Below are 21,193 nucleotides of genomic sequence, written 5' to 3' on the forward strand. Positions count from 1 at the left end.
TTTCTTCTTGCCAGCCAGAAGTAAAAAAAAAGAAAGACACTCTACCACGCAAACCACCGGTATTGAAAAGCCCCACAGGTGAAATAGAAAAAAAGATGGGGAAATGTACCGCTACTGCTGAGAGAAAATGAGCCGCCAGCATGGTATAGAACCACAACACATATCACGAAATATCATTGATAAAAAAAAGAAGAGCCAATTTGAATGGCAGAAAAATGGAGAAATGCACACCAATCGAGCCAATCAACAGGTACGTGCGGAAAGCTCTTGAAAAAAAAATTGATGAACAAGGTTCTGTTGTTACATGACTAAGATGGAACAGTTTCAGACGCAAACAAAAGGGGGGGTAGATGGACCTTGGATCGACTAACGGTATCGGAATAATGCTTCCAGCAGCCCGAATTTTTCTGCTATCGGTAGAGCCTCGTGCACATCTTTGGTATTAATTGCTAACGAGGCGATGCTTTTCAACTTACCACGAGCCTCAAAGCAGATCCCAATAGGTTTCCGTGGTAGGCAGATGACGTCGGACATCACGGGAAATGAACACACACAACAAAGAAGGGTTCGGAAGAAAGGGAAGTCTTTGAAAAAAAAAAAAAATGGATAACAACCAAAGAGGTGATTGTCCGCCTTTTTTTTTTTGCTTCCGCATTGAAATCAGCCGCGAGCGGATGACCAAAAAAGTGTGGTACGCGGGACGCCATCTGGAAGTCTGGTGTAATTGTGACGATTTAGCTAGCGGCAGTCTATAGCCTAGCACGTCACAGTAAATTACACGCGTCCTTTTTATTAACCAAAGATAAAATCATTAAAACTAAAGAAACAGCATCGGCTTTGAACGCAGCTAAAAAGATCTGGCCTCGCAATTCGATCAAACAAACCGAAACGAAAAAATAGGTATATTTATGCGCGTAGCCGTACGGTTTGCACGACAGTTAAGCCTATAAGCTACCGTATAGTCTTTCACGCGTGATAACGCACATCGAGAAGTTAACAGTACAACGATGCCAGCACTGGAAGAAGAGGATCCAAAAATAACAGAGGCACTGATTCTCAAGTTTCCGGCACGAAGCGCGTCGTGAATTATATGGCGAGGTGAAAGCCAGAAAAAAACAAAAACGAATAATGACGTGCCACAAAACGGGCCATTATTCACACGTTTAACATTATCGAAGTGAATAGAATTATTGTGACAAAAGGAAACAAAAAAAAAGGTCCCATCTGCGCGACGCACGATCGTGTTAGAATCCAGGGCGTTCGTGATGTCAACGTCAAGCTCCGGCTTTCAGAATAAACACAACGGGTTGCTATACGTACATTTTAAAAATGAGACGACATCAAGGTGAAATCAGCCTTGTATCCTGGTTGACTAGTTCGGGACGAATGCAAGCAACATCCTTAATCGAAATTGATGTTGCGACGTTTTCCCTGATTAATAGCATAACAAAACTGCGGTCTACGATGATAAACAAGAAAGGGAAAAAAAAAAAACGAAAAATGAATAAATAATAAGCGAGTTTGTCAGACTGGTATGTACGGCATGTCCACTTTGTACCCCAGAGCAGTCAAACGGCCAATCATCGGAATGAAATTGGAAAAAAAAAACGGAGCTTAGTTCCTTGGTTTCAAAACGATCGCGCAAACAGCAAAACATAACAGCTTGCAAGTGTCCTGTGCATTAAGAAGGTACGACGTCCAGTTTAGCGGAAGTGCGTCCATCTGAGCGTGCAACCATAAACATGATATCATTATAGTGTCCAAAAAAAAAAAACCATACTACCACGATCATTATCCGTAACGTGTACAACAGTTGCGTCTAACGGTAAGTTCATGCGACGAATGAATTCGTCTGCGACTAAATAGGATTGGTCAATTCGACAACATTTTTCGGGTCCACCCTTTTAAATTTAAGCGTACTATTCCCGCGTATCTCTATTAACACCCCCCCCCCCTGTTTTCTTTAAAAACACCTGTTATGCACACGATAAGTCGACGAAGACGTGTTCCACACAAAAGTTTTTGTTTAATCAAGAAAAAGGTGCTGTGTCCGGCATTTTTTGTATTCCAGGATGGACAAGGCTGTTGTCAATGAGTCGCCTCCAGGTGATTAGATGAAAAACACTCAATGAACCCTTTTTCTCGACGTTCATCAGCCTTCACAAACGTGACTGGAGAAAGTTTTTGAACCCAAAAGAAATGTCTTGAGCAATTTTTGTTGTTCCACGTTCTTCTATCCTCCCATCCCAGAAAGAAATGGCTTTAGAAAGACGTGAGTTCACTGACCAAACATATTTTACGCAGGTATTTCTCCTGCCTATAGGAAATGGTGTCTCTTAAAGAATCAGCAGGTGCAACAAATACGCAAACAAAAACATCGACGTATCGACAATCGTTTTTTTTTTTGGCGAGAAAGAGAAACGTAAGCCAAAAGACGTAAAGAACGTCCCAGCTTTCTAACAACGCACGAATGCAATGGAACATTGTTTTCAATTTCTGTTACACGAATACGCTGTTTACAACGCTTTCGTTTGTCTCTTCCAACACCTGCCAAATCGGGGGGGTTCCGATTTACCTCTTTTCTATAAACGTGTTCTATATGCTGGCAGGGAAGTCCCCCTCTATATTTGATAGAAAGATAAACGAGAAAGAGAAACGAAACATGGCTTCACCTTTTGCGTTCATGTTTCATTTCTCTGCAGAGAGAAAGCTTGTGGTAGTTCTGTCTCTTTTTGTCCCGATTTGATCAACATTCGCCATTTGGAGGAGGTCGCTTGGGCTATCTGCCAGGGACGGGCGTCGCTCCAAAAAATAAGATACATTCGCAAAGCCGCACAATTTCTCTGAGGCCATGCGCGAAATCTCGACGAAAGCGACCAAACGGAGAGTGGCTTTCGAGTACAATAGAAAATCTGGCCGAGGCAAAAGCCAATGAGCCATCCCGTTGGCAATAGGTTGCCCAGATCAGCCAGCCAACGAATCACTCACTCGGCAAGAAGACTTGGTTTTATTATTTTTTTTTTTTCATCCCAACTTCTTTTGGGCTTTCTTTTCGATTCTTTAGCATTCCCTCCTCTTCGTTTCTTTCTTCTATCACGCTAGAAGCTCCGGTGTTTTCCTTTTCCTTTTTAGCCGAGGAGAGAATGGTAAGTTGGGTCGTGTAGATGGTTGAGCAACCGGCCGACCAGGAGAAAGTGGCTCACGTTCAACCGCGTCTGATGAGGTGAAAGGAAGAACAAAACGCCGAAAAGGTCTTTCTCTCTTTCACATAAGAGTTCGTTTTCTCAGTTGCCACATTTCACAGCCGCAGGCCACTCTCTCCACCCGGAAGCGTCAAGACAATTCAATAAAGAAGTCCACTAGAGTTACGGCGAAACCAAACATTAAGATTTACGTACATACGCTCATACAAAGAAGGAGCCTCATTATCAACTGGATGACTAAGTTGTATTTTTTTCAAGTAAAGCGTATCTTTTCGCTCTTTCGGTCGTTTCTTGGCTTTCTATTTACTGCTTGGCAACTCGGGCCCGAGATGTGTTCTGTTCTTCTTCTTCGTCGGCTTTTTCGTTGTCGCTGTCGTCATCAGATGAGGACGAAGATGAAGTGTCCTCTGCTTTCTTCTTGATGTAAGCCTCTGTCTTCACAACGAAATATTCGGGCGATGGCGGAGAAAGCACGTAGCAGCGAGTGATAAAAGATCCAGAAGTTCTTGCTCGACAAGATTCGATGTCCTTCAGAATGGTGGAGAAATTAGCCTCCAGCTCCTCCATTGGCATGGTCAACTGCGCGCATTCCACACACCCGGAAAGAATTTATGTATACAATAAATAAAAAAACATTCCCTTTCGAAATAATTGCACTGCTAATGAAGCCACTCTTTTGATTGCCGGCGGCTGAACAAGGATAGATGAGAAAACGTGTACTTACCCTTCCAAATGGGACTTGTACCAATCCGTAATCAAGTTCGTAGGCATCCTTGGTACTGGCAAATTCTATGCCTTTCGAAAAAAGTCGAATCATCTTTGGCATATCGACTCCCACGGAGCCTAATGCATAACTTAGAGTTAGAAAATCAATGTCTCCGTGGTACCCGGATAAAACAATAAATCACAATTGTTTTCAATAATTTACCATTCTTAACGTTGGGTAGTTTTCTTTTTAACAGGCCTCTCAACGGAAGGACTTCCGACATCATGTTGGTGTGGGCGACAAAGTAGTCGTAATCGGCCAGAGGCACTTCCCCAGACTAGTGATACAAAGAAGGATGACTTATAATATATCCTTTAAGACTAGAGGTAGGGTAATAATACCTGTATTCGTTTAACGAGATCAAGACCACCGACGGCATTGGCCCCGGCTTTGGTTGCATCCTCCTGTGTTTCTTGGGTTTTGCAAAATGCTAGTACCTTGCGTACTGGTTGATATTCAAAACTATGGGGTAAAAGCAATATTCTGGAGAAATTGTCCAAGTATCTATTCTTTTTTTCCAGTTGCATATTAAGTTCTACTTTCATAGTAATCAGTGCTTCAGGGCTGTCGTAAACTGAGGGGTGGTTAGTTTCACGATGGAATTGCACTGCATCTGCCAGACTGATGGCTCTAGTCATGAAGTGTTTTGTAACAAAGACATCATCAACAACTTCTGGTTTGTTCTTTTCCACAATTCTTCTTGGGCCTTCTGGCACATGCAGCTTAGCTAGTTTTACTTTGTAGGGAACAAACTCTTCTTTCTTGGCAATTTCGGCCTTGACCTTCTGCTTAACTTTACGTTCTCTTGTTCCTTTTCTTGCCGCGAATCTCTGCTGATGTAACAATGGAACACGAGAAACAAGCAGCGAAGAGCCAACGGGCGTCAAACTGCAAATCAGTCTCTGTTGCTGTTGTATCATGCACCGGTTTCCGACATGAACACTTGCTGCCTGGGCCAAACTACGAAGCGCAGTCCAAGATGACATCTGAAACAAAATGTAAGATATTGAGTGAAAAACATTACAAAAAGGAGAAATGATTTACCTTGGCTGGGTATTTTATTTTTGTGAAAATTGTTTTTCTAACAGTAACACTCCACTTTTCCCCTTGCTAACAAGCAGACGACACGAGGTGGCATGTGCAAAATCCTAAGCCATCTAACGTTGGTTGAAAGAAGGTAGTCATGATAGAGAAATGAAACGGAAGAAATCAACAGTCTTCCTTTGTTCAACGTGCTCAGTGATAAAACAAAAGGCTAAGAAAAGTGATCCCCTCTTCAGGTAATCATTACAAGCTACATCCATCTCTCCATGATGATGTAAAGTGATTAATGTACCGTAATCAAATAACCTTTTTATTTCGTCCAGAAATCTACTTCCATTAACGTCTTATTTCGACCAAGTCATAGACAGCTACTGGCACGCGACCAGAGTCTTCTTTCACCACGTGAGCACATTCTTTACAGCTACAAAGAGGTATTATTACGCGTCAAACGAGTTGCCGTTCTCAAAGCAATTTCACACTAAAATCATTGAGATATATCATAAGCTACATGTTCCGTTTTCATTGTTCGTCTCTGTTAATGTTTAGCTAGTGAATGGCTACTGATGATGATAAATAGTGGGAAGAGGTGACCTGAGAGCGTGCGTCGACAGTTACGACGAACTGAATGATTTTCGTTTCTAAAACTGTTTATTGAAAAAAAATATCCAAAAGATTTCCCGCAAAATGTTGTTGGCAGAGGTATTGACATACATTTTTAGAAGACATGACAATCAAACTTTAAAACGTGGCAGACGGAAGCACAAGTTACGTATTTGGCAGCTAAAAAGATGAATAAGTATGAAACTTCGGCTGTTTAGGTGCATGTTATTAAGGCTGTTTCAGTTTCTTTGTGACTGACCCAATAATCTATATAAAATGTACTAAAAACGGTTTATCGAAGGTTCTAGTGTAACGGAACACGAAAATACCCACGTCATCGCCCAAGTGGCACAACACGTTGAACCAACGAATGAAAGGATATAAAGCCGCAAGTCGCACACTTCTCACTGGTAAGGCTAGTGCTTCACACGCTAGCTCCCAGTCGTCGACAGATGTGAAAACGTGTATCATATATCAAGAGGCACGTACACAGCCGTCGGCAGGTGTGACGGGCATCTCAAGTTCACTTGGAAAGCGTATCGTATTTCTCCTCGTGACTGTCTTTTGCTTTATAGCAGAACAAAGAAGATTATAAAACCGGTTCAATCAGAAAAACATAACTTTTTTTGTTACACATTAATATGCGTCTACGGTTGGGAGTCCAAAAACGACTCCTACTGGGTGAATCATTGTCTTACTATTAAGGAAATGAGTTTGAGTCATTTAATGTTGACTCGCTTAAACTTTGTTTAATCAAACATTATTAAAATCTACGTGACAAAGCCCATTTTCGGATACTAGGCTTTAATGTTTACTATAAAAAATTGCATGTCGGGACAAGTACATCGCCAGGTTTTATAGGCCTGAAGTACCACCTTAATTGCCTATCGGAGACGCTCGCAAATCATGAAGCTGGGATAGGACCAAGCACTGCAATAAGAAGTCAACAGCGATCGATCCAACTTCCAGATTAGGACCCACACTGTGCTGTTTGGTTTCCCTAACAAAATTCAGAGAGTAGCCTGAGCACGTTTGCACAAAAACCTTGAATAGTATTGATCCATCCTTCGATATCAACAGAGTAACGCTTTTCAATCCGATTGTGATGTGGATAATAGATGAGTATTTATGTCATCCTGCAAAACAGATTAGATAAGACACCTGACAACTAGTAACAAATGGGAAAATGGTACATGGTAGGTTTAATTTACTTGGAATGCCCATATCAATTTATATTTCAATAGATGAAGACGAGCGAGTAGGTGGTAATGCAGGACTGCTTAGGAATAAAACATTATCAAAACGCATTCCATAAGAGAGAGAGAAAAAAAAGGAAAGGGAAAGAAAAAAAAAACCCGCCTTTGCTAACACGATATTGAAAGAAACTACAAACGGCGACTTTACTCCAATGGACTGCAAGCTGTACACGACAATGGAACACACCAATTGCAAGGCGCACAAGATGTTTGCTTAGTAATACGCCACTAGACACCGAAAAAATTCATTTTTAAAAGAAAATCGAAAATGAAATTACGAACAAGCAAAAATGAAACAAAAAAAAATTTGTTAAATGAAATCAAATCCGGGAGTAGAATAGAGGTGGGTAACACAAAAGAAACTAATTTTTGTTTTTGGATGCCTCTATCTCAACGGATAAGGGTTGGAGTGTCTAGTAGAACTTTGTCGTAAACCAATGATTTTGCGTCACTGCACGACCCTATTTGAGCGTTAGTGCCGCCAAGAAAGAGTGGAGATGGACCAACACTAAATTTGATGGATTGTTGAAATAACTCTAGATATTACTATCAACTGAAGATTACTTTTCAACAGCATTTGCTTTTCTTTGTTGGTTTTCTTCCTTTGCCGACAGTGATCGTGTCATTCATGTTGCCGGCTTGTTCTTTTTGTTCTTTTTTTGTGAGTAAAACTTGCTGGGTGATGGCATTGAACATGTCCTCAACATTCTTATTGTCCTTGGCGCTAGTCTCAAAGAGTTGAATACCCATTTGGCTCGCAAATCTCTGAGCATCTTCAGTTAAGACCACTTTCCTATCTGGCATATCATCTTTGTTTCCAACTGATATGGTAAAAATATTTGAAAAAACATTGACAATGATATACCAATGTTTACAACTTACCTAGTATTCGGTTGACAACATCACAATTTTGCTCTATTTCATGTAACCATCTTTTTACATTTGCAAAGGACTCCCCGCTACTGACATCATACACTACTATTACACCATGAGTTCCCCTGTAGTACCTACAAGAAAACAATGGCATAAGTATTGGCACTTTTATGAAATGTATCTGCATATTACGTCGATGTTATTGTGCGAAACCTTTCCTATAGGGAGATTTAAAAATATATTTATTTATTTCTTGCACACCTCCAACTATCATGTCATATACTAACTTGTCCTGCAGTGTCCCAGATTTGTAACTTTACACGTTCACCATTGAGTAATATGGTTCGGATTTTAAAATCTACACCTATGGTTGTAATGTAATTCCCAGAAAAAGTGTTGTCTGCAAAACGAAGCAATAGAGAGCTTTTCCCAACACCTAGAATAACAGGAAAAAGGATGAAAATGTGATTTACACCAAGTAATATAGAAGAACCTTACCACTATCACCAATTATAAGCAACTTGAAGAGATGATCATAATCCCTAGCCATTTTTATAAATGTAAGTTAAATACACCAACAGTTTTTAAACAGTGCCTGAGTTTAAAGTAGTTAAGAAGACACTGGAAGGAGGGCTTTATTCAACATTTTCACAAACTCAGTTTTTTGAACAACGATTTGTCAGAACACAACGAGCGCTAAAATTTCGCCGACCGGTCACTGGTTTACTTGCTTGCCTTGCATGCACAGTTTAAAGAGCGTCGCCAGTTATTCACGGGAAAAATTAATTACTTTAGGATTACTAAATTAATTGCTTAAAGGAAAAAAAACGCTATAACTCGTTATTTTTATCAAACGTACTTCAGCAACGTTAATCGAAGACGTCCCACCCCCTTTTTCGGTTACTCACTTCAGCCACTCTTCGACACCAGCCGACAAATACCGAATGGCTCTTAGACTTAGACGTTGCCATACAATTGGAAAGAAATTCGGCAGCTCCTCCCATCCCATTTTCTTGTCCTACTAAACGCACCGGCATTCCTTGTTTTCAGCTGGCTTTCAGAACCGAGAAACAACCAAATTATGCTCCTGCCATCCTCCTAATCTTTACGATAGCGTTATCAAATAAGCTAGGCCTACTCAAACAAACACAAAAAGGACTTTGTACTATCCTTTGTCTCCGGAGATGTAGGCAGGTATCAGTGTAGCACAAACCACAAGATGTCGGAAAAGAAATTTATAAACCCAAATTTGTTGAAAATGTGTTTACGCCTTTGATGTATCCAGTATTCAATGATCTACCAGCCCTTAAAATAAATTTAAGCTCACCAAGGTGGGGCAATATTGTTGAAAAGAAAATGCAATGTTTTTGCATTTGAAACAAATTGTCAATTTTGCGATTCACTAAAGATCGATAGTTTCCGAATTTTTTCTTAGCAGATGTAAACATTGTTAACTTGACTCAAAGTCACTACCTGTGTCCAAATGGCGAATACGTTTCAAACACAAAGGTTTCGTCATATCCAAGTGTTCTTTAAGAACAAACCGACGGAATCTATTCTTTCCCCTAAATCATTTACCGTAATGAACACAAGGTGTATACAGTCAACCACCACACGGTACTTTACTATCATTAGAGCAAATAAATGGGCGCCAGACTCATTGTTTGCTCTGTTTCCTTTGGGTTACTATAGATGGAAGGGACCTGTGAAGCTTGCCTATACTTCCTATGAAGGAACAAATTCCCATATTGTGTCACCCAGTACCGCCACACCTATTATTATACAGCATGGGCTGTTGGGATCGAGAAAAAATTGGGCGTCTTTGGGCAAGGCTATTCACAGTAAGACAGGCAAAAAGGTAGTTTATTTTTATAGCAATCTGTGTGTTTGTACCACACTGTTGTCTGCCTTTCCAAATAAGGTCATTGTTCCTGATGCAAGAAATCATGGAGATAGCCCTCATAGTAGTATACTTGACTATGAAGTCTTGTCTGAAGATTTAGTCAAGCTAATGGAAGATCTACAAATACCGAAAGCCATCATGGTTGGTCATTCCATGGGAGGAAGAGCCATGATGAAGCTTGCATTGAACAAGGTATTTTTGTTAATATTTACATTATGTTGGCTGTTACCGATTTACTTGTAGCCATCTTTAGTTGACAAACTTGTGATTGTTGATATATCCCCTGTCAATGTTAGCCCTGGGGCAAAGTTAATGACTGAGTTCTTGACTTTGATGGAAGACATAAATTTAGGAGACCAGCTAAAGCGTGCTACTGCCCGAAAAATAGTTGACGAACAGCTGCAAGTCGTCGTTAAAGTACGTGTAATATTTAGATCGCGCACCGAATCTGTATTTTGTGCCACTAACCAACAACTTATTTGGTCGTAAAAGGATAGTCTGTTGAGGCAGTTTCTTCTAACAAATCTTGTGGAGGATAACGGGAAATTCCGCTGGCGCGTTAATCTTAAATCGATCATTCAAAACTTGCCAAACATAATTGGGCATTTCCCTTCAAAAGATGAAATTTTTACTGGCCCGACGCTTTTCATTGTAGGAGAAAAATCCGACTACGTCAAGTATACACAATAAAAAATGCTAAGTTTCTTAATATTCCTATACTATTTGATTTTTCACTTTAGACCGGCGGACCATAACGCAATAAGAACGATATTTCCCAGTGCCGAATTTCAATATATCACTGATGCTGGTCACTGGGTTCATGCTGAAAAACCAGCTCAGTTTTTGGAGATCTTTCTCAAATTCATTTAGGGGAAGGATTAACCGCCCACCCAAAGAACAGTGTAGTGTAAATTGATTTTGTTTATATGTTTCTTTTACTATGTTAACTTGCTATTGTTAATTACACGTAGTCCACTCAAATTAGTGAGACTGAAAGTAACTGAATGCACTATCAGCGATCGAGGAATAATTTTTCTTTTCCATTAGCAATGTGTTTTTACGTCTAATTTTTAATTTATATTGGGATATTAACTAAACTTTTGATTCCCATAAGTTGGATCCCCAATCCCCTTGGGAGATCCAAGCAGAAACACGTGGTCGGCAACCTTGCTAGTGGTCTAGATTCGTTGATATTGCTACAAAATATCCTATGTTAGGTAAAATAATTAACATTGTCATTGTTTTCTTCTAAAGTGGGCTATACTGTCGATATTTCGAAAATTTATGTAATTCAGTTTAAATTTATTTGAATAGATAAGTGCAACGTAGCATGTAGTAGATGAAAATCTTTTTCCCGCTCTCTTATAAGTAAACTGCAATGTGCCTTACCCGGTCACTCCAGCGTGCTGCTTATTTTCCTTTGTTTGATTGGATATTACATCGCCTTTTGGAGAGTAAGTTTCGCTTTGTTCATGTTTTGCATTCAGAGGAAGACTTTTAACACAATTTTCATCATACCTGTTGGAGGATAACTCATTTTCATTTTACTTTTACACTGATGGAATGACAATAATATTCGACGTTCGTACCTTGGCTGGGCAGGCACCAATGACTGACTTTGTTCTGATCTGTAAGCAAGGAAATGATTCATGAATTTGTATACCATGCCACATGCACTCCTTGATAAGTTGGGAAGAGATCTTATAGTAATAATGTTACGTCTCAGGATCATCATGATATGCTTACTGTAATTTGTCCTGATATTAGATATACATTATGTTCGTTGTCTTTCATATAGGTAGGTGTGAAACTATTTGAAAGTAATAGTTACAATGTCTCAACGAGGAAGCTCTCAGAATTTCTTATTTAAATATGCACCACTGCGACTCAGGGGTGTGAATAATCAGCCCACTATCAATCCAAGAGCAAATATGTCAGGAAGTCAAGTGCCTTCTCTCCCAAGACTTTCAAGACTACCAACAAATCCTTCTATTGATGAAACGACGACGACCGTGTTTGAAGTCAACAACTCAGGACCATGCGACTTACTTAATTCTTCCTTAGATAATATAACCAACTTCTGCCAACGTCAGGAGCTTCGCAATCGCGATATTCAGGTGCAGCTGGAGTTAGCCACAGCTGAAATCGGAACTCTTAAAGCCCGACTGGATACTTCTGCCAGAGAAATAGAACAGCTACAACACATTAACCAGAAATTGCGAGTACAACATTATTTTCATCGTCTTTTAGAATACCTAACATCACTCCTATTTAACTTAGAATTCACACCAACATGTAGAAAAGGAATTGCAGAAAGTCGATCAACTTTACGCGGAAGTAAAGAATATTTTTGCCGACACTGCCCAGATTATTGAAGATACCCGAAAAGAAAAAGAAACCTGGCTCTCAAATTTTGAAACTTTGCAAAAAATTAACTATGAAAGAAAGGAAATGCAGCTGAGGAATGAATTTAAACGAAGCATTGATGAAAAAGATGCCAAGATAGATGCCATGCGCTGTGAGGCGGAGCAGCTTATCATTCAATTTCAGGATACGTCAGAACTTCGTACTGAAATCGCCAATTCGATCGAACATATTAAACAACTCAACAGTATAAATGACACAAAAGAAAAGGAGCTTAATGTGATACGTGACAAACTGGCGTCAATGCAACAAGCAGTTTCCACATACGAAGACGTAAAATGAATTTAGCAGAGCTGTCTGAGTCTTTTATATTAATTAAGTTAACTAATGTGATTCTAGGTCAAACATTCTTTGAATATCCTCTCAAAAGACAGAGCGGCATTGCAGGACCGATATAGCTTGCTCGAGAAGAAATACAATATGACCAGCGAAGCATTAGTTGACTGCACTAGTCACAAAGATGGACTTGAGATAACATTGGATGGATTAAACAAGGAGTTACAAGAGGAAAGAAAAAACAAGTACCAAGCAATATCAGAAACTCAAGAGTTAATACAGCAGCTTACTGTACGCCGCCTTTGATTTCGCTTTTTAAAAAAGGCCAAGGCCACTAATCAAGCTTTAGGTTTTCCATTATTTATGTATTTTTTTCTCAAAACACAGACTTGTCAAAAAATCCTGGATGAGAAAACAACAAAAGTGGATGATCTTGCTAAAGAACTAGCAGTTTTTGTTGAGCGCTATCGAGACTTGGAAAAAAAGGCCCACGAATTAGAAAAAATTGTTGTTGGCCACGATGATTCGCTTCGCGTTATCGCTGATTTAGAAAAAGAGATTGATGAGCTGAAGTGTCACCTGGCTACAAAGTCCACAGAAATCCAGTCGAAAGAAAAGAAGCTTGAGGAAACAGAATATCTACTCAGCGATTTGAAACTACAATCTCTGAATGTTGATAAGGTACGAATGTTTAACGCCTTATTGTTATAAAACTGCCAATATTTCTTAACCAAAAACATTTTTTTACAGTTGGCCATGTTTGAAGAGAAAAATCACGAGCTTCAACTTGAGCTTAAAAAAAAGGAAGCCGAACTAGAAGCCGCACTTTCTTGTCAGCACGAGTCGCAGCGATTAAAAACAGACTCGGATAAAGAGATTGCTGAGCTCAAATGTCAGCTGACGGCAAAATCTATAGAGCTTCAGTACAAGGAAAAGAGATTAGAAGAACTTGAAAAAACCGTGGACGAGGTGACCCTCAAATCTCTTAACCCTTCACAGGTACCTATGGTGATCAATCGCTTCCGGCCAAGTTCTAAAATTACCTTATACAGGCAGAATCTGGTCGAGTAGAAGTGGACTTGCTGAAACAAAAAGCAAAAAACGAAATCGAAACCTTAAAAACTGCGTTGAATTTGAAAAGCCTAGAACTTGAAAATGTGAATGACGAATACGAGGAGGCCCAGAAGATGATGGCATCAGCTGAAAGAAAGATTGCAGATCTTGAATTAACGGTTAGCATTCTTGAGCGAAAATTGGAAACAGAACGGGAACAGGTTAGCAAGACCCAGAGCTCCTGGAACTTTTCCCTTATTAAAGTTGTTGAACGTATTAAATTACGGGCGTTTAGGCTTCCTTTACTCCTCAACCTTATGGGGTCCCAGATGACGTAGAACTTCGTGCGTTACGGCCAATTCTAAAGCAATCTTCTTCTTCCGTCTACACGGATCATGCTTCTCAAAATGTAAGAAATTCAGTAACTGTATGATGAAAGCTACTTGCCATTAAAATACTGTATTTCTTGAGAAAGAGCGGAGAATCAACCACAGGTACAACGGATAACAAGGAAACTTTGAATCTTCTACAAAAAGCAAACGCATTTGTAATCAATACTTCACTTCTACTGTACATTGTAAATTGCATTAATTTTAAAATTAATTTTATTTTTAGGCCAAAGCAGCAGAACTGAAACGACGTGATAGTGGAAGCAATGCGTGTTTGATTAAGATACCCCCCTCTCCATCAAGCTCATGGCTAAACCCCACGGAGAAAAGAGTAAGAGAAAAGCTCTAACTCTGCGTTACCATACCAATTGTTTACATTTTTCTTTATATTAATTAGCGAAAGTTAGATAAAAGTGACGGGCGTGCCTCTTCAATAAAAATGGATCTTCGAGACTGTGTTACCGAATCTCCCGTTCTGCGCTGTCAATCTGACGGATCGACGTCACGATTTCTGGCTCGCAGTAACGCTTCCTCAGTTCTTCATTCCATGGAGCCGATTGGTATGTTATTGTTTTCATAGGTTGAATGCATTCATAATTTTTTTTCTAAACGATTTTTTTTTTCTCGAATCGTAAAGAAGTTGAAGATTCAGACGGTAATGATAATGAAATAGTTTAGTTAACACCGTGACCTTTTTACCAGGCCTATCTCTCGCTCGGCAACGGGTAGGAAACTTCCTTCTTTACGATGTTTTTTCTTTTAATTTTCCGTTGTTTTACTTGGTTAGAAAAAACCACTAGAGTTGCAAATATAACTGCATTTTTAGTTTTATCACCCTGCGCGTAATGGTTAGGAACGACCTATTTAACATAGCGACAGTTAAAAAAAAGTCGTTAGTTTTTTTTTAGCTCATCTCTTGGTAGTGTCAACGAAGAGAATTCTTTTGTTTCAGTAGTAACAGTTTGAACCCCATTTACTGTAGCTTTTGAAAAACTAATTTTGTGTTACTAAACTTCTGATCTTTTCCGCAATTAATAAGTTCCCGATTAATTATTTAGATCAATTTGGTATGTGTAAAACAGAGTCAATATATTTATTTTTGTGAAGAATAATAACTATACAGTGCAAGTGGAATATTTCACTGTAAAAACTTAAAAATAGTTAACAATTGCGTAGGACGTGTATATAAACATTAGGCGTTGCTCGTAGAATTTAAAGCGGGATCGAAATCCACCTTGTCTGTCTGTTCACTAGAACTTTCTTCAACTGTGCGATAGCCTTTCAGGGGAAGATAGCTGTCAGGTTTCATCGGCAAATAGCTATCGGGGCCGGAGAGTCCTATTGTCGGACCGGTTGATGTGTAATTTTCGCTCACTGGTCTGAAGCGCATCATGGTGCGACGTAGGGAATAATTGTAACCGGTCCATGTGTACCAATTAACACCGTCAGCAAAACTCCGGTGTGGGCCTCCCAAATACCAGCCGTTAAGGTTGGAATCGTGGCAGTTTCCATACCACCAACCTCCCTGTAATTTGAATAAATTTCATTAATATTTCATGGTAATCACGTTTTGTTTACAAATTGCAGGAACCTTGTACAGTCGGGCACAGCTTCGCTCCGCAAAATCTTCCCCTTCACGGTTATCGTTATCAACGTCGAATGTGGAAAATGCAAGACCGTTGTGGCTGAATAGTGAGTCACCAGCATTGCCCAGGAACATTTTAGTGAAATAAAGACGATACTTGTCGCTTTCCGGACCAATTCGGAAACCCTTATAACGGGCAAACCGTTTATTGCCACTCCAGTCTTCTAGGTTGATGGCTAATTCGTATTTTTTGTTGTCGTTACTGTTCGTCAGTGCCCACAAAAGGATGTTACCTATTTTCGTTCAAGGATAAGTCTGGTAAGTAAATACCTAAAAATTAATTTAACAAGTTCATCTACAAATAACCTAGCCAAAATTCGCGGTCAAAGTCCCCAAAACCCAGTTTGTAGTCTTCCCAGTTGCGCATAAAATTTTCGTGGGGCTCGACATCGTCTCGTACTTGAAACACCTAAGTAAGATTTTAAATTAAATTAAATTATGTTTCACTTTACCGTTTATGCTATTTTTAGATTACCGTCCAGCCGCCGCCTTCGGATTCCTGATCGCAGTAGACTTTCCACGGACCTTGAACGATGTTGGGAGGATGAATCAAATACAAACCGCTTTGCGACGCTTTTTGCGTTACCAAGATGTCGTGACAGCTTTTGCCAACATTGAAAGATTCTAGTAAATGGGTAATAAAATATCTGTAGAGCTTATCAACTATTTAATTTTGTATTTAACTTTCAGTGGGTACAGACCTGTAAAATCCAAAATGGGGTTCTTGAGAGTAGTTCCAGATACGTTGACAGAAAGGATATCTCGAGCTGTGGGCACTCTGGTATCTTGGCCGGACATGGCTCTGTGGATAGCCGAACGAACTTCCGCCATGGATAAACCTTCGCTGAATGGTGTCCTTACACGTCCTTTATCCTATTGCCAATTTGTTTTGTTTTTAATTCTGTTGTTTTGCCCGAAAAGCAGACGGGTACAACTTACATGAGAATCTACGGACAGGACGCCATTCAGCATAGCGAAGAATCCAATCAACAAAAAAATCGCAACTCGCATGGCCGACATGGTGACGGCAACGAAACGTCCTAGGAAGAGTTAATTCTCGAGCAACGATTCTTTAGGAGTGGAGTACGTCTTGTACTATGTGCAGCCAAGAGAGGTGTGAGGTTCACTGGATGGCAACTCGGTAGGGAAGATTCATTTATCGTAACTGTCGACCTGGCTAGCGGCGATGTTCTCGGCCAAACTTTGTCAACTGACTATTTTTTTTCACGCGTAACGGGAACGTTTTATTTAGCCCAACAAGTGGTGGCTTTTTAGGCCCTGGGCACTTTTTTTAATACCTTTTCTTGTTTTCTAGATATTAGTACAAACGGTGTAACGCAAAATCGATGTATTTTTTTTTCTAGATCTCACTAAAACAACTTTTTTTATAGTCTATTGACTATCCTGTTTGATCGTCTATTGTTGGGCATCCCGGCAGGTCGAGCAAAAATGTCTTGCGTGTGGAACCATAGTAAGTATTTCCTTCATAGAGAGTTGTAATGACTGTCGTAGAAAATTATAGTTTTGTTCCAAATTCCAGGTGGGATCCAGGTGAAAATACTAACGCCGTCACAATTGGTTTGTTATTATACAAGTACACGACTCAAGACTTGCACCGCCTCCTAGTCGGAGATATCCGGTATTTCTTTTTCCTTAATTTGTCCAATTAACCGAATTTCTAATGCCGTACGTGTTGTAGGTACTACCGCTTAGTGACTTATTGTGAAGGTCGCAGCTACCACGATCGTTGGACGAGTTCGGACTAAAAAATTATGATCTTACCAGTTCTACGTGGAATTCGAATCTTCAAACACGAACTAGCTGTCAGGTAAGATTTACAGTTTTTTATTAATTTACTTGGGTTACGCGTTTGACGTAGGATGGTATAGTTGTATAATTGAACTATAATTGGTCGTTTATTTAATAATTCAAAGTTTGTCTCGAGACGACAAACAGATGGCAGGCCATTATTTAATCGTTAACTTAATCTGTCATCCTTATTGTCTGCATTCTACGTTTTCCGTCCTCATAAATTTTGATTTTCATCAGTTGCCCCACAGTTACAAGTAAGAACTTTAAAGTCGTTAATATCACATGATTAATAACGAGCGCAAACAAAATAGTGAAGGGGACACGTACGTATAATGGTGTAATTCATTCAAATTCTTGCACCCATAGAGCTATTTTTTTCTCTGCATTTAAAAAACGGGTTAAGGATGACCCCAATGCGCGTTTCAAGGTGGATCGTAGAACAGAGAAGCAATTCAGCACATTAGAAAGCTTGTTTTTAGCTTAAAGAAATCCTGAATTCTTCACCGTATATTAGCATACCAGACATCCGTTGACCATGAAACCTTTCTCGCGGTGCCTACTATTCGGAACGATACAAATAAGGATATCCTTTAGAGTAGAGACATCTAGTAGCAAAAGTTGGAACCCTAGCACATAGAAGATATGCTTCCAGGACTTGCGGAATAGCCGAGCGTTCAGCACGAACGTTTTCTAGTTGCATCAGGGTTGTGAAATTTGTTCGCATCCTATTGGTCAGCCAAAATATCGTACCATGTGGATAAAACGTCCCAAAAACTCCCTCATGAGTCACGTGAACGTTTTATGAACAAACAACATGTCGCTGTCATTTTATTGTCCTTTACAGCTGCTTTTTTTTTGCAGGTCAAATGATGCGTAATTAGCCGCTTTCATTTATTATCCGCATAGTCATTCTCCGATGTTAAACTTTTTCGCACACTGGTACGATTTTTTCCCATAGAAAAAACGTGCCATTTGTAAAAGAGGTTTTCACAAGTTGAAACTATGCCTACATGCGACGACCATGGCTTCAATGCAGGAGTGAAAGTCGGCCGTCACGTAGCATTAGTTGTAGAAAGCTTGAACTGGGAATATTGCAGCGTAGATTTCAAATGACGTAACTCTATTTCTCGCTCTTGGATTAGCCTACGTGCTCTTGTCACGTGTTATTGTATGTTTTGATTAAAACAGATAGATTTTTGATCAGTTCCAAAGCAAGCTTAAATGATTCACCGTCGTTTAGATGTTGACACGCAGCGAGCTTTGTTTTCACTTGTTTTGTTTTTTGTTTCCCCAAGCCAACATCGATCGGATCCAGAACGTTCTGGATGACATAAGGGTACATGTTAGATTGAACGATCACGCTGGTCCAGTATGTTTCCCTTTAGGGTTTTCCCCCATTTTGATAATATGGACTTGCAAATAGCACGCAATGATGGGGCTCTTTCGCAATAGTTTCAAAGAGGGTTTTTTTGGCAGTGAGTTTCTTTACCATCAGTACTTACGTTTCTTTTTCTTATTTTGAATTTTTTAACATAGAAGAATAACGACCAGTTGGTGATTATGGACCCTTATCAACTTTCCCAAGCGCGGCTGCACACGAACCTTCAACATTGATGTCCACACGCTACGCCTTTATGACGCCCTACGGTTACTAGACGAGTTCCATATTTTATTCATCTCTTATCGATCCATCGTTTCTAATTTTCCCCCAGATTCTGCGATGGTCGTACGATGGTCGTACGATGCTACCAACCAATGGCAAACAAACTGCAACGTCACGTAGCACCGCCGTTCAAATCCAACCTACTAGTGCCACCATCAAATATTTTCAGAGGTTTGCACGAATTTCTTTATCGTTGAGGACAACTTGAGCCTTATAAAACTTTTATTATGGAGCCATTTTAAAGGTATTTGGCCTAGGCGTTGGATATGATTATTGCACACGCCTTTCATCCAGAAAGGAGGATGTCATGTCGGCAAAGGTGATCCATCGGGTAAACCGGTTTACAATGAGGATTCGCTCTTGCCCCGGGTCTGCATCAACCTTGAAGCTCCCTATTATTATTTTCTTTTATTTCAGGTAAGCTTAATGTCAAGTAATGCTAGTAGTGTTGTTGACAGGCAGGGCGAGCGAGTGACTTTGTTATATAAACCTTTTGCATTGTAGCAAGAACCCAAGGACATAATTTTAACGACTGTCAGCACAAGTCATCCTTCAGACCCTGAATGTGCTGGCCTTTGATCGCGTTGTTATTATGAGCTTTAAAATACTTAAAAATTTTGTTTTCCTTCCTGCTACATTGCGAATTCTGAACAAGCATTTTATGCAATAGGACGTGATACAAAGTGTATCATTGTAGCCATATCAGCCTCAAGAAGTCTCTTTAATTTCTGACAAGCGGAAATGTCGACTAAGTAGTACGTACATCATAACGTATGATACATTGTTTGGTCCCTAATTTGGTAGGTAAAGCATTGGCGTTATTAATATTAATTTCTTTTTCATTTCCTCAAAATTCAGGTTTTGGCTGTCTATTTGTTCCGCCCGCTTCTGTCAGATCAAGGAACCAGCTCTGTTTGAACGAAAAGGTTAACGCCATGCAAAGCGAGTCGTGGCGACTGTGTTCTAAAACGAGGTACTGTGAGTGAAAGGTGTTATTTTCCTGTTTTATGGTGAATAGAAATTGGTAGCAATATTACTTTAACGTTTGTGAAATTTCGATTTCTTTTTTTTTTAGCGGCTATCTCTCCCTGTTTCTTTATCTGTTTCAACGACCGTAACGGCCACGTTACGGTAAGGCGGCGACTTCACATGGCGCAAGAAAAAAAAAAAAATCAGCATACATGGCGTGATGGTGGCCTGATGTCTGCCAAAACAGAAATTTGACCAGCCAAAGTATTCCCACGAAAAGAGTCGGATCAGAACAGTCACAAAACAACATGAATTTTTATCTGGTATTATTGATATTCTCTCTTTTTAATGAATCCATTCTCGAGACGCAAAGACAGTATGAACTCTTGTACTATGAACTTTCATCTTATTTTTTTACATATTTTGCACTTTGTTTCCATCTCATATTGCACGCCCTTGACTCGCCCCCTTCCGGATCAGAATTTTGTGATGTCTGAGCAAAGTTTAAAATGAAAAAAAGGAAGATGATTCCAAGTCCACAACATCCTTGGAGTTATACTACGAGGTATATCTAGGGGTGGATCTTCATCTTCTGTCAAAGTAAAAGAATAACAATATTAACTATTGTGCCAAGGTCGGTGTTATTAACATTTGTTTTTATACACGAACAGGTCTGGCACAGTTGTATTATGAAGCTCAAGGAAACCTATTGTGTAATGCAACCACACGGCCCTAGTGACCTCACGTGATAAGACTAAAATCCGTGATAGAGGAAATGAAATGGTACCATTTTTACAACGCAAGCAAATTTGGAAAATTTGGATGTCGCCACATGTTGACGCCATGCTAATCTGCCACGTCCGCTTTTGATAAGGAGAAATAAAGCGTTCTGAAAGTATTCCAGGTAAAATGTGTCTACGTCAACAGAAAAGACGCGGATGCGAACTTGAGTTGCCGCCAATTGGCACTTGTTTTTAGACCTAAATCCGAGATGCGCCAATTTTTAAGTTATTAATACTTTTTTTTTTTCACTTTAAGTGATCTTTAAAAAGACTGACCTGAAGGTTACTAAAAAATTCAAGGGAAAATGAACTGGCTTTTATTTTCTCCAGGGGAAAACCGGTAGATCCTCTGAAGATTCACTAAACCAGTCCACTGGCGCGCGGTACTATGCCTCTACATACCTTCATAATCCGTATCTTTATACATGAATTTCGTTTCCGACAGGAAATTTTCGATTGACTCTGCATTTTTTTTTCAAATGGGAAAGTCGCTTGTGTTTATGTCGGCCTTGAACACGTGGCAAGTCTGTTGTTG

The 21,193-nt window shown here is 39.7% G+C and overlaps 6 protein-coding genes and 3 long non-coding RNA genes across 10 annotated transcripts in view; 5 read left to right on the top strand and 4 right to left on the bottom strand.

Annotated features, from left to right (window-relative positions):
* LOC130698649 (uncharacterized) overlaps positions 1–20,957 on the top strand; it is a 33,046-nt gene extending 12,089 nt beyond the window's left edge. Inside the window, exons 2-5 of the long non-coding RNA XR_009003314.2 lie at positions 19,803–19,880; positions 19,983–20,199; positions 20,357–20,476; positions 20,548–20,957. This is a non-coding gene — a long non-coding RNA (uncharacterized LOC130698649). The remainder of the gene's footprint in view (positions 1–19,802; positions 19,881–19,982; positions 20,200–20,356; positions 20,477–20,547) is intronic.
* The window catches only part of LOC130698552 (NFU1 iron-sulfur cluster scaffold homolog, mitochondrial-like), a 45,777-nt gene continuing 27,610 nt past the window's right edge, over positions 3,027–21,193 (bottom strand). Inside the window, exon 6 of the mRNA XM_059497228.1 lies at positions 3,027–3,215. Within this exon, the coding sequence (XP_059353211.1) occupies positions 3,094–3,215 (122 nt within the window). The 3' untranslated portion in view covers positions 3,027–3,093. The remainder of the gene's footprint in view (positions 3,216–21,193) is intronic.
* On the bottom strand, positions 3,257–5,113 carry LOC130698513 (large ribosomal subunit protein uL1m-like). Its single transcript, XM_057521184.2, has 5 exons — positions 5,014–5,113; positions 4,311–4,955; positions 4,132–4,246; positions 3,928–4,046; positions 3,257–3,782 (listed from the first exon to the last, which is right to left on the bottom strand). The coding sequence occupies exons 2-5, from the start codon at positions 4,953–4,955 to the stop codon at positions 3,507–3,509; spliced, it is 1,155 nt and encodes a 384-aa protein (XP_057377167.1). The 5' UTR covers positions 5,014–5,113; the 3' UTR covers positions 3,257–3,506.
* LOC130698609 (ras-related protein Rab-35-like) lies at positions 6,801–8,655 on the bottom strand. 2 transcript variants are annotated; one of them, XM_057521302.2, is made up of 6 exons: positions 8,241–8,655; positions 8,030–8,178; positions 7,935–7,960; positions 7,752–7,876; positions 7,434–7,690; positions 6,801–7,330 (listed from the first exon to the last, which is right to left on the bottom strand). In XM_057521302.2, the coding sequence occupies exons 1-5, from the start codon at positions 8,290–8,292 to the stop codon at positions 7,437–7,439; spliced, it is 606 nt and encodes a 201-aa protein (XP_057377285.1). In that variant the 5' UTR covers positions 8,293–8,655; the 3' UTR covers positions 6,801–7,330; positions 7,434–7,436. The 2 variants fall into 2 exon arrangements, with proteins under 2 accessions (XP_057377285.1, XP_057377276.1); XM_057521293.2 differs by having other exon boundaries at positions 6,801–7,377; positions 8,241–8,653.
* On the top strand, positions 9,157–10,602 carry LOC130698543 (protein ABHD11-like). The gene is made up of 6 exons (XM_057521218.2): positions 9,157–9,359; positions 9,435–9,600; positions 9,664–9,837; positions 9,889–10,062; positions 10,138–10,322; positions 10,386–10,602. The coding sequence occupies exons 1-6, from the start codon at positions 9,226–9,228 to the stop codon at positions 10,513–10,515; spliced, it is 963 nt and encodes a 320-aa protein (XP_057377201.1). The 5' UTR covers positions 9,157–9,225; the 3' UTR covers positions 10,516–10,602.
* Positions 10,987–14,641, top strand: LOC130698473 (probable DNA double-strand break repair Rad50 ATPase). The gene is made up of 12 exons (XM_057521131.2): positions 10,987–11,099; positions 11,444–11,867; positions 11,926–12,342; positions 12,409–12,636; positions 12,733–13,026; positions 13,096–13,344; positions 13,398–13,619; positions 13,694–13,807; positions 13,874–13,945; positions 14,014–14,118; positions 14,185–14,347; positions 14,425–14,641. The coding sequence occupies exons 2-12, from the start codon at positions 11,478–11,480 to the stop codon at positions 14,463–14,465; spliced, it is 2,295 nt and encodes a 764-aa protein (XP_057377114.1). The 5' UTR covers positions 10,987–11,099; positions 11,444–11,477; the 3' UTR covers positions 14,466–14,641.
* LOC130698534 (techylectin-5B-like) lies at positions 14,851–16,572 on the bottom strand. The gene is made up of 6 exons (XM_057521206.2): positions 16,372–16,572; positions 16,134–16,305; positions 15,908–16,056; positions 15,739–15,841; positions 15,379–15,665; positions 14,851–15,312 (listed from the first exon to the last, which is right to left on the bottom strand). Exons 1-6 carry the CDS (start codon positions 16,450–16,452, stop codon positions 14,980–14,982), a joined length of 1,125 nt encoding a protein of 374 aa, XP_057377189.1. The 5' UTR covers positions 16,453–16,572; the 3' UTR covers positions 14,851–14,979.
* LOC130698643 (uncharacterized) lies at positions 16,458–17,227 on the top strand. The gene is made up of 4 exons (XR_009003313.2): positions 16,458–16,573; positions 16,824–16,903; positions 16,973–17,071; positions 17,132–17,227. It is a non-coding gene; the product is annotated as an uncharacterized LOC130698643 (long non-coding RNA).
* LOC132088385 (uncharacterized) lies at positions 18,790–19,766 on the top strand. Its single transcript, XR_009421923.1, has 3 exons — positions 18,790–18,891; positions 18,957–19,078; positions 19,152–19,766. It is a non-coding gene; the product is annotated as an uncharacterized LOC132088385 (long non-coding RNA).

Source organism: Daphnia carinata, chromosome 10 (assembly GCF_022539665.2).
Source record: "Daphnia carinata strain CSIRO-1 chromosome 10, CSIRO_AGI_Dcar_HiC_V3, whole genome shotgun sequence".
NCBI lineage: Eukaryota > Metazoa > Arthropoda > Branchiopoda > Diplostraca > Daphniidae > Daphnia > Daphnia carinata.